At 47.0% G+C, this 17,292-nt stretch overlaps 1 protein-coding gene across 1 annotated transcript in view; it reads left to right on the top strand.

Annotated features, from left to right (window-relative positions):
• Positions 1–17,292, top strand: part of LOC125438502 (guanine nucleotide exchange factor DBS-like) — a 124,206-nt gene that overhangs the window by 31,966 nt on the left and 74,948 nt on the right. Inside the window, exons 5-9 of the mRNA XM_048506937.1 lie at positions 3,411–3,531; positions 13,181–13,296; positions 13,775–13,844; positions 15,165–15,257; positions 16,704–16,796. Coding sequence (XP_048362894.1) covers positions 3,411–3,531; positions 13,181–13,296; positions 13,775–13,844; positions 15,165–15,257; positions 16,704–16,796 — 493 coding nt within the window. The remainder of the gene's footprint in view (positions 1–3,410; positions 3,532–13,180; positions 13,297–13,774; positions 13,845–15,164; positions 15,258–16,703; positions 16,797–17,292) is intronic.

Here is a 17,292-nt window from a genome sequence, read left to right as displayed (position 1 = left end):
GCCTGCAGTCTAAAGCTGGACCCAACCAGGCCAAGCCCAGCCTTGAACTGTGGGCTGTGTCCTGGCCGGGTCCAGCTTTATACTGCTGCCTCCAAAGCTCTGCATCCAAGGTCACATGGACTTTGGAGGCGGAGCCAGCAGTATGACGGACACTTCGGAGGGATCAGAGGCCACAGAAACAACCTGGGTAGCTTTTGTGTCTTTGCACAGAGATTCTTCTCTTGTTAAAAAATTTCCGGCAAAACTTGTGTAGCTATGTGGGCATGCAGAAACGGATCCCATGTCAATCATCCCACAAGATGACTGGCTGCACTTGCATAGTTACGCAGACGCAACCCGCAGAATTAAACAAAAGGAAAAGGGGCCTTCCTGCACCAGGCAGGCAATGGCAGGTAGGCTCCTTCCGCACATGCAGAATAATGCACTTTCAAGCTGCTTTCAGTTCTCTTTGAAGCTGTGCGGAATAGCAAAATCCACTTGCAAACAGTTGTGAAATTGGTTTGAAAACACATTATTTTGCGTGTGCGGAAGGGGCCGTAGATTCTCCTGACCACGGATGGTGCTGTGGAAAGGAAGGAAATACAGTGCTTCCTGCCTGGCCGTTTGCGCAGGATCGGCTCTAGCCTGGGATTTTCCAAGAGGATCGCTAGTTTACCGTGTTTCTCCGAAAATAAGACAGCGTCTTATATTAATTTTTGCTCCCAAAGATGCGCTATGTCTTATTTCTTCAGGGGATGTCTTATTTTTCCGCTCCACAGCTGCATGCTCTGGTATGCTTCCAAACAAAAACTTTGCTACATCTTACTTTGGGGGGATGTTTTATATTTAGCACTTCAGCAAAACCTCTACTACGTCTTATTCTCAGGGGATGTCTTCTTTTAGGAGAAACAGGGTAGTGATTTTCAAAAAACCTGGGTTGGGGGAAATAAAATGGGGCAGGCTGGTTTTGGGGGTGGGATCTGTGTGAAGTCCCCCCTGCAACCGGATTGTATGCCACTCTACACCATGCAGAATTGTATGCCACTCTACACCATGCAGAATCAACCTAACTGAGGTGGTTTGTCATTACCTTCCTTTGCAAAGCAAAGTATTTCTTGGTATTTCCTGGTATGACTTGGAGATCTGCCCTATAAATACTAGCCAGGGCCAACCCTACTTAACTTCCGAGAGCTGACAAGATCTGGATAGCTTGAGTCATCTGTGAGCTCTAATAACATTGTTTTTAATGTATGTAATAAACATCTATTTTTTTAATTGATGATTCTTGTGCCATTTGGTTGCCATTTTGATCTGCCCTCTTCCAGATTTGGCTTTGCTCCTTTCCTAGACTTAGCCCATCCCCCTAGCCCCCTCTGGAAAACAAAGAAATCCACACTCCCTGCAAACGTGAAGTGATTTTAACAAGAAAAGAACTGTATAAATACTAAGACAAATCACGGTTGTTTTGCTCTATCCTATCTGCAGCAGAAATAATCATGCCTTTACTTTTTGTATTTCTAATGTTCTAGTGTAGAAATCTACTAGCTACAATCAAGGCCCAAGATAGAACGTTGCTCCCTGAGGAGCTGGAGTTCTTCATGCATAGAGTCATTAAATGTAGGGAAATGTTCACTGTGTGCGCAACCTCGAATGACTGATGTCGTGTGATTTTGCTGAGTGTGCTGCGAAGTTGTAAGCAATAGCAGAAAGCTGCATTCTACTGAACTAGTCTTGCTCCCTGAAGAGCTAGATTTCTTCATGCATAGAATTTTTGAATGTAGGGAAATGTGCACTGTGAGTGCAGTCTTAAAGAAGGACTGCTCTCGACTGATGTCGTGTGATTTTGTTGAATGTGCCGCTAAGTTGTAAGCAATAATACAAAGCTGCATTCTACTGAAGCAGCCTTCAAAGTCAGTATCCCTGTCTTGGTTGTTTTGACAAGACAAACATCTGCTCTGTTTATTCCGCTGTGTTTTCCGGCTTACCTCTTTAAAAACCGGCATCTCTTTGGTCACTGCTGGGCGATTTAGGAACCAAAGGCTCTTTTTCATATTCTCCATTTTTCATATTTTGTTGTCATCTGAACATCTGTGCTGAACTTAGAGCCGGCCTTAGCAAATAAAGTGTGGTGGAAATCTGTGTTCTGCCGCAATGCCCTGAGATATGTTTTCTTGTATGATAATACATTTCTTTACATTTGAGATTCATGGTCTTTTATTCCCAGCCCGATTCTTGCACCTGACTCCACCCTTGCAGTTAATGCCCAGACATGCAGATAACATGGTGTTGTGTTTAACCATACTCTGTAACACACCCATTTATTTACTTAGAAGGGGAGCCCAGGAAAGTTAGCAAACTGCTTGCCTACTATCTTCCTAACCTGCTGTGTTCTTTGCAGAGTTCCCTCTGTGAAACTCTGGAAAAGCAGGGTTGAGTCTGGTGTCCCAAAAGGCATGAGATAAAAATGGCGTATTCTCCATGAACTTTAATGGGTCCTAACCATTTATCGGTTCTGCTTTATTTGCTTGGTTTTGTCCACTAACTTTTCCAACCCTTGTAGGATTGGACAGCAACTTGTTTCACTTGGAAAATCTTTGATGTTTATTAGAAATGTTATGCAAACTGTCCAGGATATTGATGATTCTGAAAAAAGGGCATATGAGAAAATCAAATAAATAAATGAATATGTAACCTCTAACTGTGGGTTCTGTGGGGCAGAACTTGGAATGAGTTTGCAACAACAAATTTTAAAAACAAAATGGTTTACTTTCTTAACATATAACATATAACATCAACATTTAATATCACACTTCAAGGTCCTGTTCAGGTTGTATTTTCAAGTCCTTATATTTACTGTCTACTGATACTGCCAAGTCCAATTCTTCTTTGCAAGTGGGTTGGCTCCTGAAGGCTCCAAGGGCTTGATGAACAGGATTCAACATGATGAAGGTTTCCAGGAGAACTCTCACCCATTACAAACATTAAAAAAACCCTTAACAAGGTGTTAAGGGCTTATACCAATCAAGGTCCGAGTCTGGTAGCCTCGTCTCCTCCAAACTATGAGCTCTGCAGCCTTCTGCTGCTTTGAGTCTCCATCCCTTACTGGGTCAACCCATTCTGAGCATGGGGGTTACAAATACATTGCAGCAATAGCCTGCTTGCATTACTTTCTCACCTGGGGCACATTGGGGTTGAAAACTGTGGATTGAGAAATTCCTGGATGGAGCCCAGTGAAGGCGGGTTTTAAGGAGCAGATGGACATCAGTGGGGTACAATACCATAGAACCCACTCTCCAAGGCAGCCAAAGTTCCTTCAGGAGAACTGATTTCGGTAATCTAACAATCACTTGTAATTCCCAGAGATTTCCAGACCCCACCTGGAATGGTTTGCTCGTTTTGATGCGTAATGTAATATTTAAAAACCTCTTCAGATTTGGATGCAAAAAAACACTGAAATTCTCTCTTTCCCTCTCTTCCTTCTTTAGCCATATTGTCAATGAACTGATAGAAACAGAACGGGTTTACGTAGAGGAGCTCCAAAGTATCCTTGAGGTAAGCTGGCTCTGCCCAGAAACGCAGTTGTAGAGATACATGGTTGAAGGAGAGAGCTAATGGCACCTTTCTCAGCGACAGTGTGAGGTTACATAAGAACATAAGAACTAGCCTGCTGGATCAGACCAAAGTCCATCTAGTCCAGCACTCTGCTACTCGCAGTGGCCCACCAGGTGCCTTTGGGAGCTCACGTGCAGGATGTGAAAGCAATGGCCTCCTGCTGCTGCTGCTCCCGAGCACCTGGTCTGCTAAGGCATTTGCAATCTGAGATCAAGGAGGATCAAGATTGGTAGCCATAGATCGACTTCTCCTCCATAAATCTGTCCAAGCCCTTTTTAAAGCTATCCAGGTTAGTAGCCATCACCACCTCCTGTGGCAGCATATTCCAAACACCAATCACACGTTGAGTGAAGAAGTGTTTCCTTTTATTAGTCCTAATTCTCCCCCCCCCCCCAGCATTTTCAATGAATGCCCCCTGGTTCTAGTATTGTGGGAAAGAGAGAAAAATTTATCTCTGTCAACATTTTCTACCCCACACATAATTTTATAGACTTCAGTATGTCAGGTTGTTAGTGGCGTCGTGGTTAAGAGTGGTCGACTTTAATCTGGAGAACTGGGTTGGATTTCCCTCTCCTCTACATGAGTGGTGGACTCTAACCTGGTGGTCCAGATTTGTTGGCCCATTCCTCCATATGAAGCCTGCTGCGTGATCTTGGGCTAGTCACAGTTCTCTCAGAACTCTCCCAGTCCCACCTACCTCACAGGGTGTCTGTTGTGGTGAGAGAATGAAAGGAGTTGATTAGCCGCCTTGAGTCTCCTTACAGGAGAGAAAGGTAGGATATAAATACGATCTCTCTCTCTTCCCAGCTCTCAGCCACTGAATTAACACCCAGCATCCCACCCAATCTGACGCTGATTCAATTGCCCCTCTTCAGCCCCATTTTTTCCTATTTGTTTTGAAAACAGCTGCATGGACATTCTAGTCATTCATTGTAAAAAAGAAGAAGAGTTTGGATTTATATCCCTCCTTTCTCTCCTGTAAAGAGACTCAAAGGGGCTGACAATCTCCTTTCCCTCCCCCCCACAACAAACACCCTGTGAGGTGGGTGGGGCTGAGAGAGCTCCAAAGAACTGTGACTAGCCCACGGTCACCCAGCTGGCATGGGTTGGAGTGCACAAGCTATTATGGTTTCCCAGATAAGCCTCCACAACTCAAGTGGCAGAGCGGGGAAATCAAATCTGGTTCTCCAGATTAGTGTAAAGGATTCAATGGTGTTGATGGTGAAGTAACCTTGGTAGGTGCATCTCCACAGAATCCGGCGATGGGCAAAATAGATGCATCGGCCCGGAGACTTTATCTCTTGCGCTGGAGATGAAGTCTCCGTTCCCCATGGGAAGCAGCAGGAAGGGGGATGGGGTAGAATGGCATTTATAACCTGTATGCTTCGGGCGGAAGTGTCATTCCTGCCACTGCTTGTACTTGAGCTTTCTAAGATGTCTTAATAAATGGACTTTCACTACCAAGGACTTTTATTTCTGCGTCTATGGAATTCCTTACATTGTGGCAGGAATCCTAATTCATCTATATTCCTGTGCAGTGGACCCTTTGTCTCTATGCATGGAGAGGTTGAATCTTACCGCGAAAGCGGTAGCCCCCCAAAGAGGGTCTCCACCTTTCCCTTCTGGATCTGGAGGAACCAGCAGGAGAACGGGCCTCGCTGGTGGTTCTCTTTCCGCCCTCGTGATCAGCATCTAGTCTGCCTTTACCCGTTGGAATCCAGGGACGGACGACCACCATGGGGACTTCCTCGCGAGTCGCTTTTAGCTTGGTTCTAAGTGGATCGAAACTGTGGATCGGATTTCTACCCGCTCTTCGCAGGGATTACAAACCCTAGATGCAACCTGTCATGGAGGAGGACGACGGCCTGACCACCTTTCTCACATGCGGCAACCTACAGGAATCCATTGAATCCATTCCTGACTCAGATTTTGCGGGGATGTTCTAAAGAACCACTCGCGGCACAGCACTGGGGGTCTGGCCCAAAGGGGACACCTGACTCAACCTGGAATTGGGAGGGGTATCCGCAACATTCCCGCTTCCCAATCGGGACCCCCCCCCCATCCCGGGTCCGGGCGACCGCACCTGAGGTGCCTCGCTGGGGAGCCACCGTGGCTAATGCGGCGGTTACGTGTGTTCTCCACAGGGGCTCGCCTTCCTGATGACGGTAAGAGTCTGAAGAAAGCCTGCATTCCCTCTGAAGCCGGGACTGCTTCTCCCATCGAGAAGACTGGGATGAGGGGAAGTAGGCTTTAATTTCGAGATGCCCAAGCTGCATGTGGAACCGTGAACGCCAGCTATGTGGAGGAGGAACGGGGCACAGTTGCAGCAAGAGCTAAACCCCGTAGAGGGACCGGGAACAGCAACGCAAACTAGTCCAGCTCGAAGTTGGACTGCGCGCCATAAAGACGCTACCTCCAACGTAAGTAATATGCTCCAGAATCTGTCAGTCCATGATAGAAGTCCTGAAACAGTCCAGACTGGATTTACAACGGCAACGCCGAAGCTGCTTGTGGCCTGGTTTCCGCGCCACGCAGAAGTGAACTTCACTGGAAGCCCTTAAACGGGACCTAACTGCTTAAATTTAGGGCTGGTGAAAAGTTGCTTTGCATGCGCACTGCCAAGATGCATTGGCTCGCAAGGAGAGGGAGCTGGCTGCTTTGGGAGAGGGGAATCCTATGAGGAGGCAGCAGACCAGAGGGCTTCAAGTTGGAACCTATGCTGTTACCGGGATCATGCCGGGTGCCAGGGGCTAATGCACCTGGGTCCTGCCACCCAAAATGCCAGCGGTGCACCGGCCAGCCTGCATTCCAGCCCCCCCTGTACAACACAGTCAGCCTCGCCCAACCTGCCTCAGCCAGCTAAACCACCTCCCAGCAGGCGCTTAAGAGCTGTCAATGAACGGGCTACTTTCGGCCCTCGGATAACAGCCCGCTTTGATGGGACCGGCTTCCAAACTTCCTACTTCATCTTGCAACTCAATGCTCCACTTGGAAGACTATGATGATCTCTACCGGGTCTGGAACGCCGAAAATGGTCATCGTGGACATCGGCTCAGTCCTAGATGGGCGGCAGCCGACTGGTTCGTGGACTGTTTTAGATTTTGCAGGATGAGGGACCCTCGCATTGGCGCCCGTGATTCCTCCAAGCTTTGAGAGCTGGCCAAGATCCAGGGCGCTTTAGAAATGAAGCTTATCCCCGCGACTATCAAAACCATCCAGCAAGGCAACCGCCTCGCTTGCAGAATTTGTCCGGCGGAATTTCGCATGGGCTGCTGCCTCACTTCCTCCTGAGTGGCCTGGAACGCATGAGATGCTAATACTTCCTCGGATGCTGTGGGATAGGCAAGCTACGTGGAAACTGTGTTTTTTAATTCGGGTTCCTCGTAATTCATTGCAGATTGGATCCAGTTGGGTTCTCAAGTGGCGCTCTCGCTTGGAATACGGCCACAAGGAGGTCCGCCCACGCCCGAAAACCACTCAATACTGTGCCCACCTGCCAAGTCAAGCTTCTCCAGCCGGCCCTCCCACCGAAACCAATTCTCTGAACGCCGCCGCCGAATTTGGGTTGTGCTCTTTACTCAAGCGGGAGGGGCCAGGTCATTCTAGTCAGCCTAACTGTCCCAAGAAGCAAAACCAACCGGCTTCCAGCTTCACAGACCGCCTGCCAAACCACCACGTGCAGGTTATCAGGGCCGTCACTCCCACTGGCTCTCGCTCTAAAGCGGTGACCGGCTACACCCAGAGGAGGGGGGAAGCAGCTGTCTGTCTTGCTTCAGCCCCCCATGGACATGGGGTCTCACTCCTGATCGTGCTGTGAGTGAAGGCAGCGCCTCCCATTACTGTTCAAGCATTTCTGGCCAACCCCGCCAAACACACTCTCGCGATTATAGCCTCGCCCTTCAGGGATTCCTGCTGGCTGCTCCTAACTGCTTAACGCGGCCCCAGGTGGCAGGCAGAGAGGAGCTAGGTCTGGACCGGCCCCTGGCTAAGCCCATACCATTCACTCCAAATGGACGGCAGCCCCTCGGAAACCAAGGACCGCCCACCAAAAAAACACAGCCGGTTCTCCTCCTCGCTACCGCACCATTGGGAGAAAATTAGTTTCCATTTTAGCGCCTAAAAGTGGCCAAACACTCCATAGTGCTCTTTGGGCATGCCTTGGTTGTTGTTACATGAACCAAAAAAATTCATTTGGAAAGAAAGGGATCCTAGAATTCAATTGACCTCCTCTGCCTCATGTGAACATACATGAATTGGGAAGAAAAAATCCAACGCCTCCTGACACTCCCCTCTATTTCCCCAGTGATTGCTCCCCGATTCTATTGCTGACATCCCACCTCCGCATATCAGGATTCTAGCCAGAGTTTTTCTAGGAGCAGGGAATGCTGACCAATTGCCACCCCACAGAGACACTGGACTGTAAAATTGTCATACAACCAGGGGCTTGAACTGCCCAAGGGTAGAATCTACCGCGATGAGTCCCAATGAGGAGAAGGAACTTCTGTGGCTTTCTTAGACAAGAACCCTTGCTCATGCTGGTTTCACACGGGCGGGCTACCAAACACAACACACGCTTGCCCCCCCGCTTTTGTTTGTCAAAAGAAAGATGTGGGTCTTTACGGCTTTTGCACAGATTATTATCGGTGGTCTCAAATGCGGTCTCCCTGTCCAATAAATATCCTTTTGCCTTTTGATCAAGGACCTTCAGATGCACTCGGCAAAGGGACGACATTTTTACCTAAATTAGACTTGAGAGAAGCTTTCACTACAGAGTCAGAATTGCTGAAGGGATATGAACACCTGATCATGCGAATAAGCATTACAAAGTTTGGACAGTTTGAATATTTAATAATGCCATTCGGTTGGTGGGCTTCTCCCCGGAGCTTTCATGGCCCTTATCAACTAAGTTCTCCATGATTTAACTGTACAAGCGGGAGTTGTTGTATATTTAGATGACGCCTTTAACCTACTACTTCCAAACTATAGAAGAGCATGAAATGTTGGTCCGAAGGTATTGGAACGCTTGTTTGACAACTCTCTTTGCCAAACTCTCCAAATGCTGTTTCTCATCAGACCTCCATTAATTATTTAAGTTAATAATCTCAGCCTGAGGGCTTAAAATGGATCCTGTTAGGAAATTGGATGCAGTCCTCCAATGGCTCAGTCTCCCTCACCCAACCTGCAAAGAACTCCAGTCGCTTTGGTTTTGGCTTCCACAATTTCTATCGCAGGTGATTTTATACCCCAATTCTGTTGGAACTGACTCTCCCTCTCACAGACCTCTTACGCACCTAAGGGTAAAGATTCACTGTCCGCCAAGCCCTGGGGCCCCTTCTTGGTCTGAGGAATGTCAAACAGCCTTTCAACTATTAAAATTCAAGTGCTACTCACCTAACCTATCCTAAAGCACTCCCACCCAGATCTTCCGGGCTTGTGGTTCACGTGGATCGCTTGGACAAAGCACCTTCGGGCAGCCTCCTGTTGCAGAAAAAAAAAAAAATAAAGATGGTAGACTGGTTCCGCGGTGCTTATTTGTCTAAAAAATTCTCTGGTGTCTAACCTCAAACTGGACTGTGGGAGACAAGGGAGACTGGCGGCCATCAAAGCAGCACTCTCCACTTCAGCCACTGGCTGGAGGGGCTAAGCACCTCCTTTCAAGTTTGGTCGGATCATAAACCTGGCAGCTCTTTCCACCCCCCCCCCTCAAGATGTCTCAAGAAAACAACTTCGTTGGGTCGCATTTCTTTTCTCGCTTCTCTTTACAGTCCATTTTTCCTGGGAACCAACAAACTGGCTGGACGCGGCTCGGGCCACCCGGGAGGGGGTGGAGCTGCCGGCAGACATTCCACGTGACTGCTCTTCCCTCCCAGTTGGGTTGGCTGTCACCGATCTCAAACGCCGCCCGGCCTCCACCCCCCTGCTCCTAGTCTCAGCCTCCTTTCCCCATGGAATTGGAGGAGGCGGGCTGCATGAGCCTCCCCAGCGGGCTGAAGGGGACTCCCACCGGCGCTTTGGAGAATGGAGTTTGGCATGGAGGGGAATGTTGGCACGCGCTCCGCCTCCTCGCAAGTTCTTGAAGCTTGCCACGATGCCCGCTCGGGCTGGACACTTTGGCTTTTGAAAACTCTGGCACCTAGCTCCTCGGCCGGGCAGTTCTGGTGGCACGCGCAAAGACATTGAGGCTTACATTAGAGGTTGCCTCGGTTTGTGCAGAAGCCAAAACCATCCCGGAAAGCCCCATGGACTGTTGAAACCTCTCCGGTAGCTTCCTTGGGAAGTCATCTCCATGGATTTCATTACAGATTTGCCCTGAAAGTCATGGCAACACGGGTTTTATGGGTGGTGGTAGACTTATTCTCTAAGCAAGCCCATTTTATTCCATGTGCTTCCATCCCCTGCGATCCTAAGTTGGCACGGCTGTTTATTCAACATGTTTACAGTCTCCATTCCGCCTCAAGGTGGTCTCCTCACCGCTGCCCCAATTCATCTCAAAGTTCTGGAAGCTGCTGGGTTGTTGGGAGTCACTTCGTCACGCCTCTACCACGCTCAAAGTGACGGCGTAGACGGAGAGAACGGTAACAGAACCCTAGAGCAGTATTTACGTTGTTACACCAACTACCACCAAGACAATTGGTGCGAAATATTCCGCTTATGGAGTAATACTACAACAAATGTGCGGTTCATAGTAGTAAAGAAAAAAAAACCCCTTTGAATTATTGTGTCTGGTCGCCCCTTCCGCCAGTACTACTACAACTACCTCAAGTAGCAGCGTTGGACCCCCCCCAGAATTTCTAACAATACCAATGGATTTCATCCCTAGCCGAGGGATGGAAGTCGGTCCAGACCGGCTTTACAGCAAGCAAAGGACTCCCTTAAAACTGTAAGCGGATAAACACCGGCCAGATTTCCGCGTGTGGGCTCCTGGGTGTATTTATCTACAAAAAAAATCTCAGAGACGTATAAATATTCCAAACTTGGCAAGAGATTTGTGGGACCTTTTCAGATTACTTCAAAGTGATTAATGATGTCACTGCCCGCTAGGATTTGCCTAACTCTCTTAGTAACATCCATCCTGTCTTCCATTCCAGCTTGCTCAAGGAGGCTCCCGCCTCCGATGCCTGGCACTTAATTCGCTTGGAGAGGCCCCTCCGACTATTATTGATGGCCACAAGCACTACGAAATTGACGCTTATCCTGGACTCTCGCTTAATCGCAAACTCATTGCAATATTTAGTCTCTTGGGTGGGATATTCCTCTGGGTATAATCAATGGGTTTATTCGAACATTGAAGCCCCTCCCTTATTTCTGCTTTCCAATCACATTCGGGCATAAAACCTGGGGAAGGGGGTCTTTAGGGGAGGCAGAGTGTAAAGGATTCAATGGTGTTGATGGTGAAGTAACCTTGAGTGCATTCCACAGTCCGGGCGATGGGCCAGATGCATCGGCGGAGACTTTATCTTTGCGCGGGAGATGAAGTCTCCGTTCCCATGGGAAGCAGGAAGGGGGGATGGGGTGAATGGCATTATAACCTGTGCTTCGGGCGGGAAGTGTCATTCCTGCCACTGCGTGTACTTGAGCTTTCTAAGATGTCTTAATAAATGGACTTTCACTACCAAAGCCTTTTATTTCTGCGTCTATGGAATTCCTTACAATTAGAGTGCACCTGATCTTAACCACCACACCACGCAGGATTAAGAAGAGGACACTTTTTCAGTGCAGATTTCACTGGGAATTGAGGGTGGGTGGCTGGGCAAACGGGCTTCTTGGTGGAATCCCAAAGGGCAACCCAGAGACAGCTTTTGCTTCCATCTTGCAGAATTGCAAGGTTTGAGTCCAACAGTACTTTAAAGATCAGCAAAATTTCCAAGGTATAAGCTTTCAAGAGTCATAAGAACATAAGAACATAAGAACAAGCCAGCTGGATCAGACCAAAGTCCATCTAGTCCAGCTCTCTGCTACTCGCAGTGGCCCACCAGGTGCCTTGGGGAGCTCACATGTAGGATGTGAATGCAATAGCCTTCTGCAGCTGTTGCTCCCGATTACCTGGTCTATTGAGGCATTTGCAATCTCCTGTGATCAAGGAGGGATCATCAGATTGAGTGAGCCAAGTAAATCGAATTTCTCCCTCCATAAAATCTGTCCAAGTTTCCCCTTTTAAAAGCTATCCAGGTTAGTGGCCATCACCACCTCCTGTGGCAGCATATTCCAAATACCAATCACACGTTGAGTGAAGAAGTGTTTCCTTTTATTAGTCCTAATTCTTCCCCCCCAGCATTTTCAATGAATGCCCCCTGGTTCTAGTATTGTGGGAAAGAGAGAAAAATTTATCTCTGTCAACATTTTCTACCCCACGCATAATTTTATAGACTTCAGTATGTCAGGTTGTTAGTGGCGTCGTGGTTAAGAGTGGTCGACTTTAATCTGGAGAACCGGGTTGGATTTCCCTCTCCTCCACATGAGTGGTGGACTCTAATCTGGTGGTCCAGATTTGTTGTTCTAATTCTTCCCCCCAGCATTTTCAATGGATGCCCCCTGGTTCTAAATTCTTTCCATCAGATATTGGGTGAGAGGCAGCAGCCCTTTCCACACAAATCTCCCAAAACATTTGTCATGATATACTCAGCAGTGTTGGGTAGGAAGGGTGACAGGACCTTGTTACTAAAGTAGGGTTAAAGAAACAGCCTGGGCTGTCCGCTGACTGAACTAGACATTTGCTTTTTTAAAGCACTGGGCCTGGAGAAAACCACAGAGTTTTTGTTGGAATCCTAGAACATCGCCCCAGTGCGATGACATCACTTCTGTATTTGCACCAGAAGTGATGTCATGATATTGCGTCAATGCCAATTAAGATATTCCGGCTCCCCAAAAGCTGATGCTGGGTGCCTGTGTCACCTCTATCTGTGGGTTCTGTGGGGCAGCACTTGGAATGAGTTTGCAACAACAAAAATTTAAAAACAAAATGGTTTACTTTTTTAACATATAACATCAACATTTAACATCACACTTCAAGGTCCTGTTCAGGTTGCATTTTCAAGTCCTTATATTTACAGTCTACTGATACTGCCAAGTCCGATTCTTCTTTGCAAGTGGGTTGGCTCCTGAAGACTCCAAGGGCTTGATGAACAGGATTCAACATGATGAAGGTTTCCAGGAGAACTCTCACCCATTACAAACATAAAAAACCCTTAAACAATAAACTCCCAACATTTACAACATAGCAAAAATAAACAACTACCTTCCCACGAGTTCCCAACAACATTGCAGTTACCTTAACAAGGTGTTAAGAGCTTATACAAACCAAGGTCCGAGTCTGGTAGCCTTGTCTCCTCCAAACTACATGAGCTCTGCAGCCTTCTGCTGCTTTGAGTCTCCACCCCTTTCTGGGTCAACCCATTTTGAGCATGGGGGTTACACCAGCACTGGGTGGGCAACATTACCACAGAACATGTAGTATGAGCCATTTTAGAACTATTTTGGAAGCTGCAGGTATGTTTTTCTTACACTGGTTGCAATTTTTGAAACTGGCAAAACACAATTTTATATCTTCCCACCCTTCATTCTCTCCACCCCATCTTCCTTTAACAAACAGGGCTACGCATCTGAGATGGACAATCCTGATTTAATTCACTTGATCCCAACTGCTCTTGCCAACAAGAGGGAAGTTCTTTTCGGGAATCTCTTGGAAATCTATGAATTCCACAACAGGTATGCACCTACTTTGACCAAGTACAAAGGGAAGGTACAGTGAAGTAACTAGTAGAGAATCAAAGAGACTGTACCAACAAGAAAAGCACCTGTAAACTGAACGAAAAGTCCACAAAATATATGTGTGAAATATCCAGCAACATTTTAATGTATTGTAGTGTTGGCTTCATATCATCTTAATTGTGTTGTAGTATTATCTTCATACCATCAGAACATAAAAGTGCAGGTATGCTCTGATACAAAAAAGAAATATAAAGTCCAGAGTTAAATCAGATAAAGTCCAAATCTTCCCACAGAATGCCTGGTTATATCCCGTTTCGAATATATTCCTTCTTTGGGGAAGGTCATCAATGTCAAGTTGTAAGAACTTTAACCTATATAAACTGACCTCCTTTGATGTTTCTTGAGCACCTGAAATCAAAACGAAGCTCTGGCCGAAATACACATCCTGTTCCAAAATCATTTATCTGTGTTTCAGAATCTTCCTGAAAGAGCTGGAAAACTGCATTGAAAACCCGGAACTTCTCGGTCGGTGCTTTTTGAAAAGAGTAAGTGAGCCCCGGCTGTCTTCAGCTGGAAGCAGAAGTACAAAATTCGAGTCGAATAGCGCCTGAAAGATAAGGCAAGATTTCCAGGGTGTAAGATTTCGAGAGTCAAAGTTCCCTTCTTATGGACTCTCAAAAGCTCAAGCCGTGTAAATCCTGCTGGTTTTTTAAGGTGCTATTGACTGGAATCTTTCTCTCCCCGCTGTCTTTTGTATATGGAGTCTCAGTATTGAATTCCCCTTGGGTGCTGAACCACAAAGGTTTTTCTCAGAGTTTCCTCAAAATGTCATTTTCTCTTTGCTGACTCGCCATGCTGACTTCTTCATTCCTCCATGCTTGCTCAAATCGGATCAAAGCAGTGGTGGGATCCAAAAATTTTAGTAACAGGTTCCCATGGTGGTGGGATTCAAACAGTGGTGTAGCGCCAATGGGGCTGGGTGGGGCACGACGGGGGCGTGACCAAATATTCTGGGGGCGGGGCATTCCGGGGGCGGGGCTGTGGCAAGGACACAGCCGCTGCGCCGGTCCTTGGGCAGGAAACGAATGCACGCAGGCGCAGGCTGCCACGCACGCCGGTGCACCTCCTGCTAGACTGCTTCAAGTTCTGCGTGCTACTGCTGAGAAGAGGGCGTAACTAAGGCAAAACTCATGTGGCAAAATCACCAATTAGTGACCCCCTCTCGGCACACCCAAATTATTAGTAACCTAGTCTCGGGAACCTGTGAGAACCTGCTGGATCCTGCCTCTGGATCAAAGGTGATTTGAGAAAAGACGATAAAATGTCAAGAAAACTCCAGAAGAACAACAAACAGGAAAATGGCTTGGAGAGGCAGCTTGGAGAAAAGCTGCAGCAGATCGACACCTGAACTACAGGAAGACTTCTGGGCGAGAAGACCCTTTATCTTCTTTCATATTATCCCAGTTAACCTGGGCCCTGTTCTCCGCAGACAGGGCGTTGCACCAGGTAGGGGCCAGGACTGAAAAACCCAACTCTATGATTCTAACCCTGGCCCTGGTTGCGGCTAACCAGGTCTCTCTCAGTCCAAGGATCACCAGCAGATTTTCATTAGCTAATCGCAGCAGTCTTTGGGGGTCATATCAGGAGGAGGGTGTTATCTGGTCAGTCTTAACAGCTCAATTATAGTGAAGTGTCCCATAACTGGGGACACTGCACAGAAAAGAGTCTGGTTCCTGGTCCTTGGGGAAACGGCATTACATCTGAACGATCCACCTCCCATTCAGTTTCATTTATTTGGGGAAGAAGAAGGCTCTGAGTCGATTGTTTTGTCAGATACTACCCATTTTACTTCTTCTCTCTTTCAGAAGGAAGATCTCCAAATATATGAAAAATACTGCCAGAACAAACCCAGGTCAGAAGCTCTCTGGAGACAGTGTGGAGATAGTCTCTTCTTTCAGGTAACTGAGCTGTGTAAGACTCTTCCTAAGTTCCTTGTTTGTCATCTTGAATGAGCTGGGATGGCCCAGGCTATTTAGTTGCCCTGAGCGAGGTACATCCATTGCCTGCTCGTTTGATGCTGCTGTCTGGATCTAAGCTCAGCCTCTGTGGCTCAGCGTGGACCCAGAGTCCAGCCGAGCAGGCAATGGCGTATCTAAGGTGGGGCAAGCGAGGGCACGAACCCCAGCTACTATTTGCCCAGGGACGCCTGGGATGCCCCTTTGCAAAGTACGAAGCTGCTGCCGCTAAGAGGGACAGGTCTACCAATGCTTAACAGTGGGTAGACCAGCCCTCCGGAGAGCTGTACTACCATGGATGAAAGTAATGGATAGGTGGTTCCAAGAGGTGAGTTCCAAGATGGGGAAGACCTGTCGAATTTTGAAGGGAGGGGACGCAATGTCAGTGCTTGCTCTAGGCACCATTTTCTGTAGATATACCCCTGAGAGCAGGTCCCAGAGACAATGCCTGTTACTTTCCACCTCAGTGTAAGCAAGGAGCATGCTAAGCCCTTCTAAGCATCAGTGCCATCTGGATTGTGGCCTGAAGCAGCCAGCTGAGCGACTTAGCTAGGGGAGAATCAACACACTTGGGAAAAAAACACCCTGAAAGTAAATGACATTCATTTTCCCACAAGTATATTTTCCATTTACTTTCATCCTATCCCAGCCTGTGTCTTGAACTTCTACCCTTTCCCTCTAATGGACATTACATCACAAGCCATCCAAGTGGTAAGAGCCAGGGTGTGCCGTGGTTAGCGTGTTAGATGAGAATTGGTTGTCCAAAGGTGCTTTTTGATATATTGGCAGGTGCCCCAAGGCGCTTTCTGAACTCCCGAAGAGAGTTCTGTGTGTCCATATTTATTAATTTGTCTGCTTGTTTAATACCGTTATTAGCTACCTGTCTCTCTTGTGGGATTCAAGGTGAGATTGCAATGATAAAACAACGCAACGAAACAGCATGAGTGAAACAGCCGTCGTAAAAAAAAAAACCTCAAAAGCAAAGGTGACAATTTAAAATCTGTGTAAAATCAATCCAATGCAAGCCTAAATAAAACAGTCTTCAGTTGTGCCATAATTGTGGCACTGCCATTGAAAACACCCTCTGTCATGTGCCCATCTGCAACAGAATATTTGCCCTCAAAAATATTCAGTCATAATGTATTGTTGAAGGCTTCCAGTGACTGGAATCACTAGTGTGTTGTGGGTTTTCCGGGTTGTATGGTTCTGTACCAGTAGCATTTTTTCCCTGACATTGCAGGCGAAACATCAGGAGAAAATGCTACTGGAACACGACCACACAAACAGGAAAACTCACAACACACTATTCAGTCTTAATTCATTCCTGGGGTGATCAGTTTAAAGGCTGACAGGAATTTCTATCCCAACTTTCCCTTTTCTCTTTTCCAGGAATGTCAGCGGAGACTCGATCATAAACTCTCACTGGATGCTTATCTCTTAAAGCCAGTCCAGAGAATTACCAAGTACCAGCTGCTTTTAAAGGTAACTGAATCCAGAAAGCTTTCTTCTTTTTCATTAAAAATGTGCTGATAAACCAACAAAACACAAATACAGCTGGGTTCAGCATGATCGTATTTTGGCCATTCCCTCTCATACCATATATCATGGCCAGGCATCTCTTGCCAAGGCAGCAAACCACAGATACTTGGAGACTTGCCAGAGATTTCCACATACTTAGAGAATGTTCTCAGTATGGAGAAAATACCAGTTTTTCCTCTTAAAAGAAGCAAATTAGATCTCTTCCTCCAACAGCCTGTTGAGGACTGGGCATGTACATTGCAGTTTGAGCACTGAGAACAGTGCAGGGTAGAAAAATGAAAGAAGAGTCTACGAAATGATGGTCATTTTGGCGAGAAACTAGTTAACGGCCAGAATTTCTCTGTTCCATCAGTGTGGACTGTGAAGCAGTTATATATATTTCCTTGATATATTGAAATAATTTATTTTGGTTTGTTATGGGTTCCCCCCCCCCTTTTAT

Source organism: Sphaerodactylus townsendi, linkage group LG08 (genome assembly GCF_021028975.2).
Source record: "Sphaerodactylus townsendi isolate TG3544 linkage group LG08, MPM_Stown_v2.3, whole genome shotgun sequence".
Taxonomy (NCBI): domain Eukaryota; kingdom Metazoa; phylum Chordata; class Lepidosauria; order Squamata; family Sphaerodactylidae; genus Sphaerodactylus; species Sphaerodactylus townsendi.
This window is presented reverse-complemented; position numbering and strand designations above follow the sequence as displayed.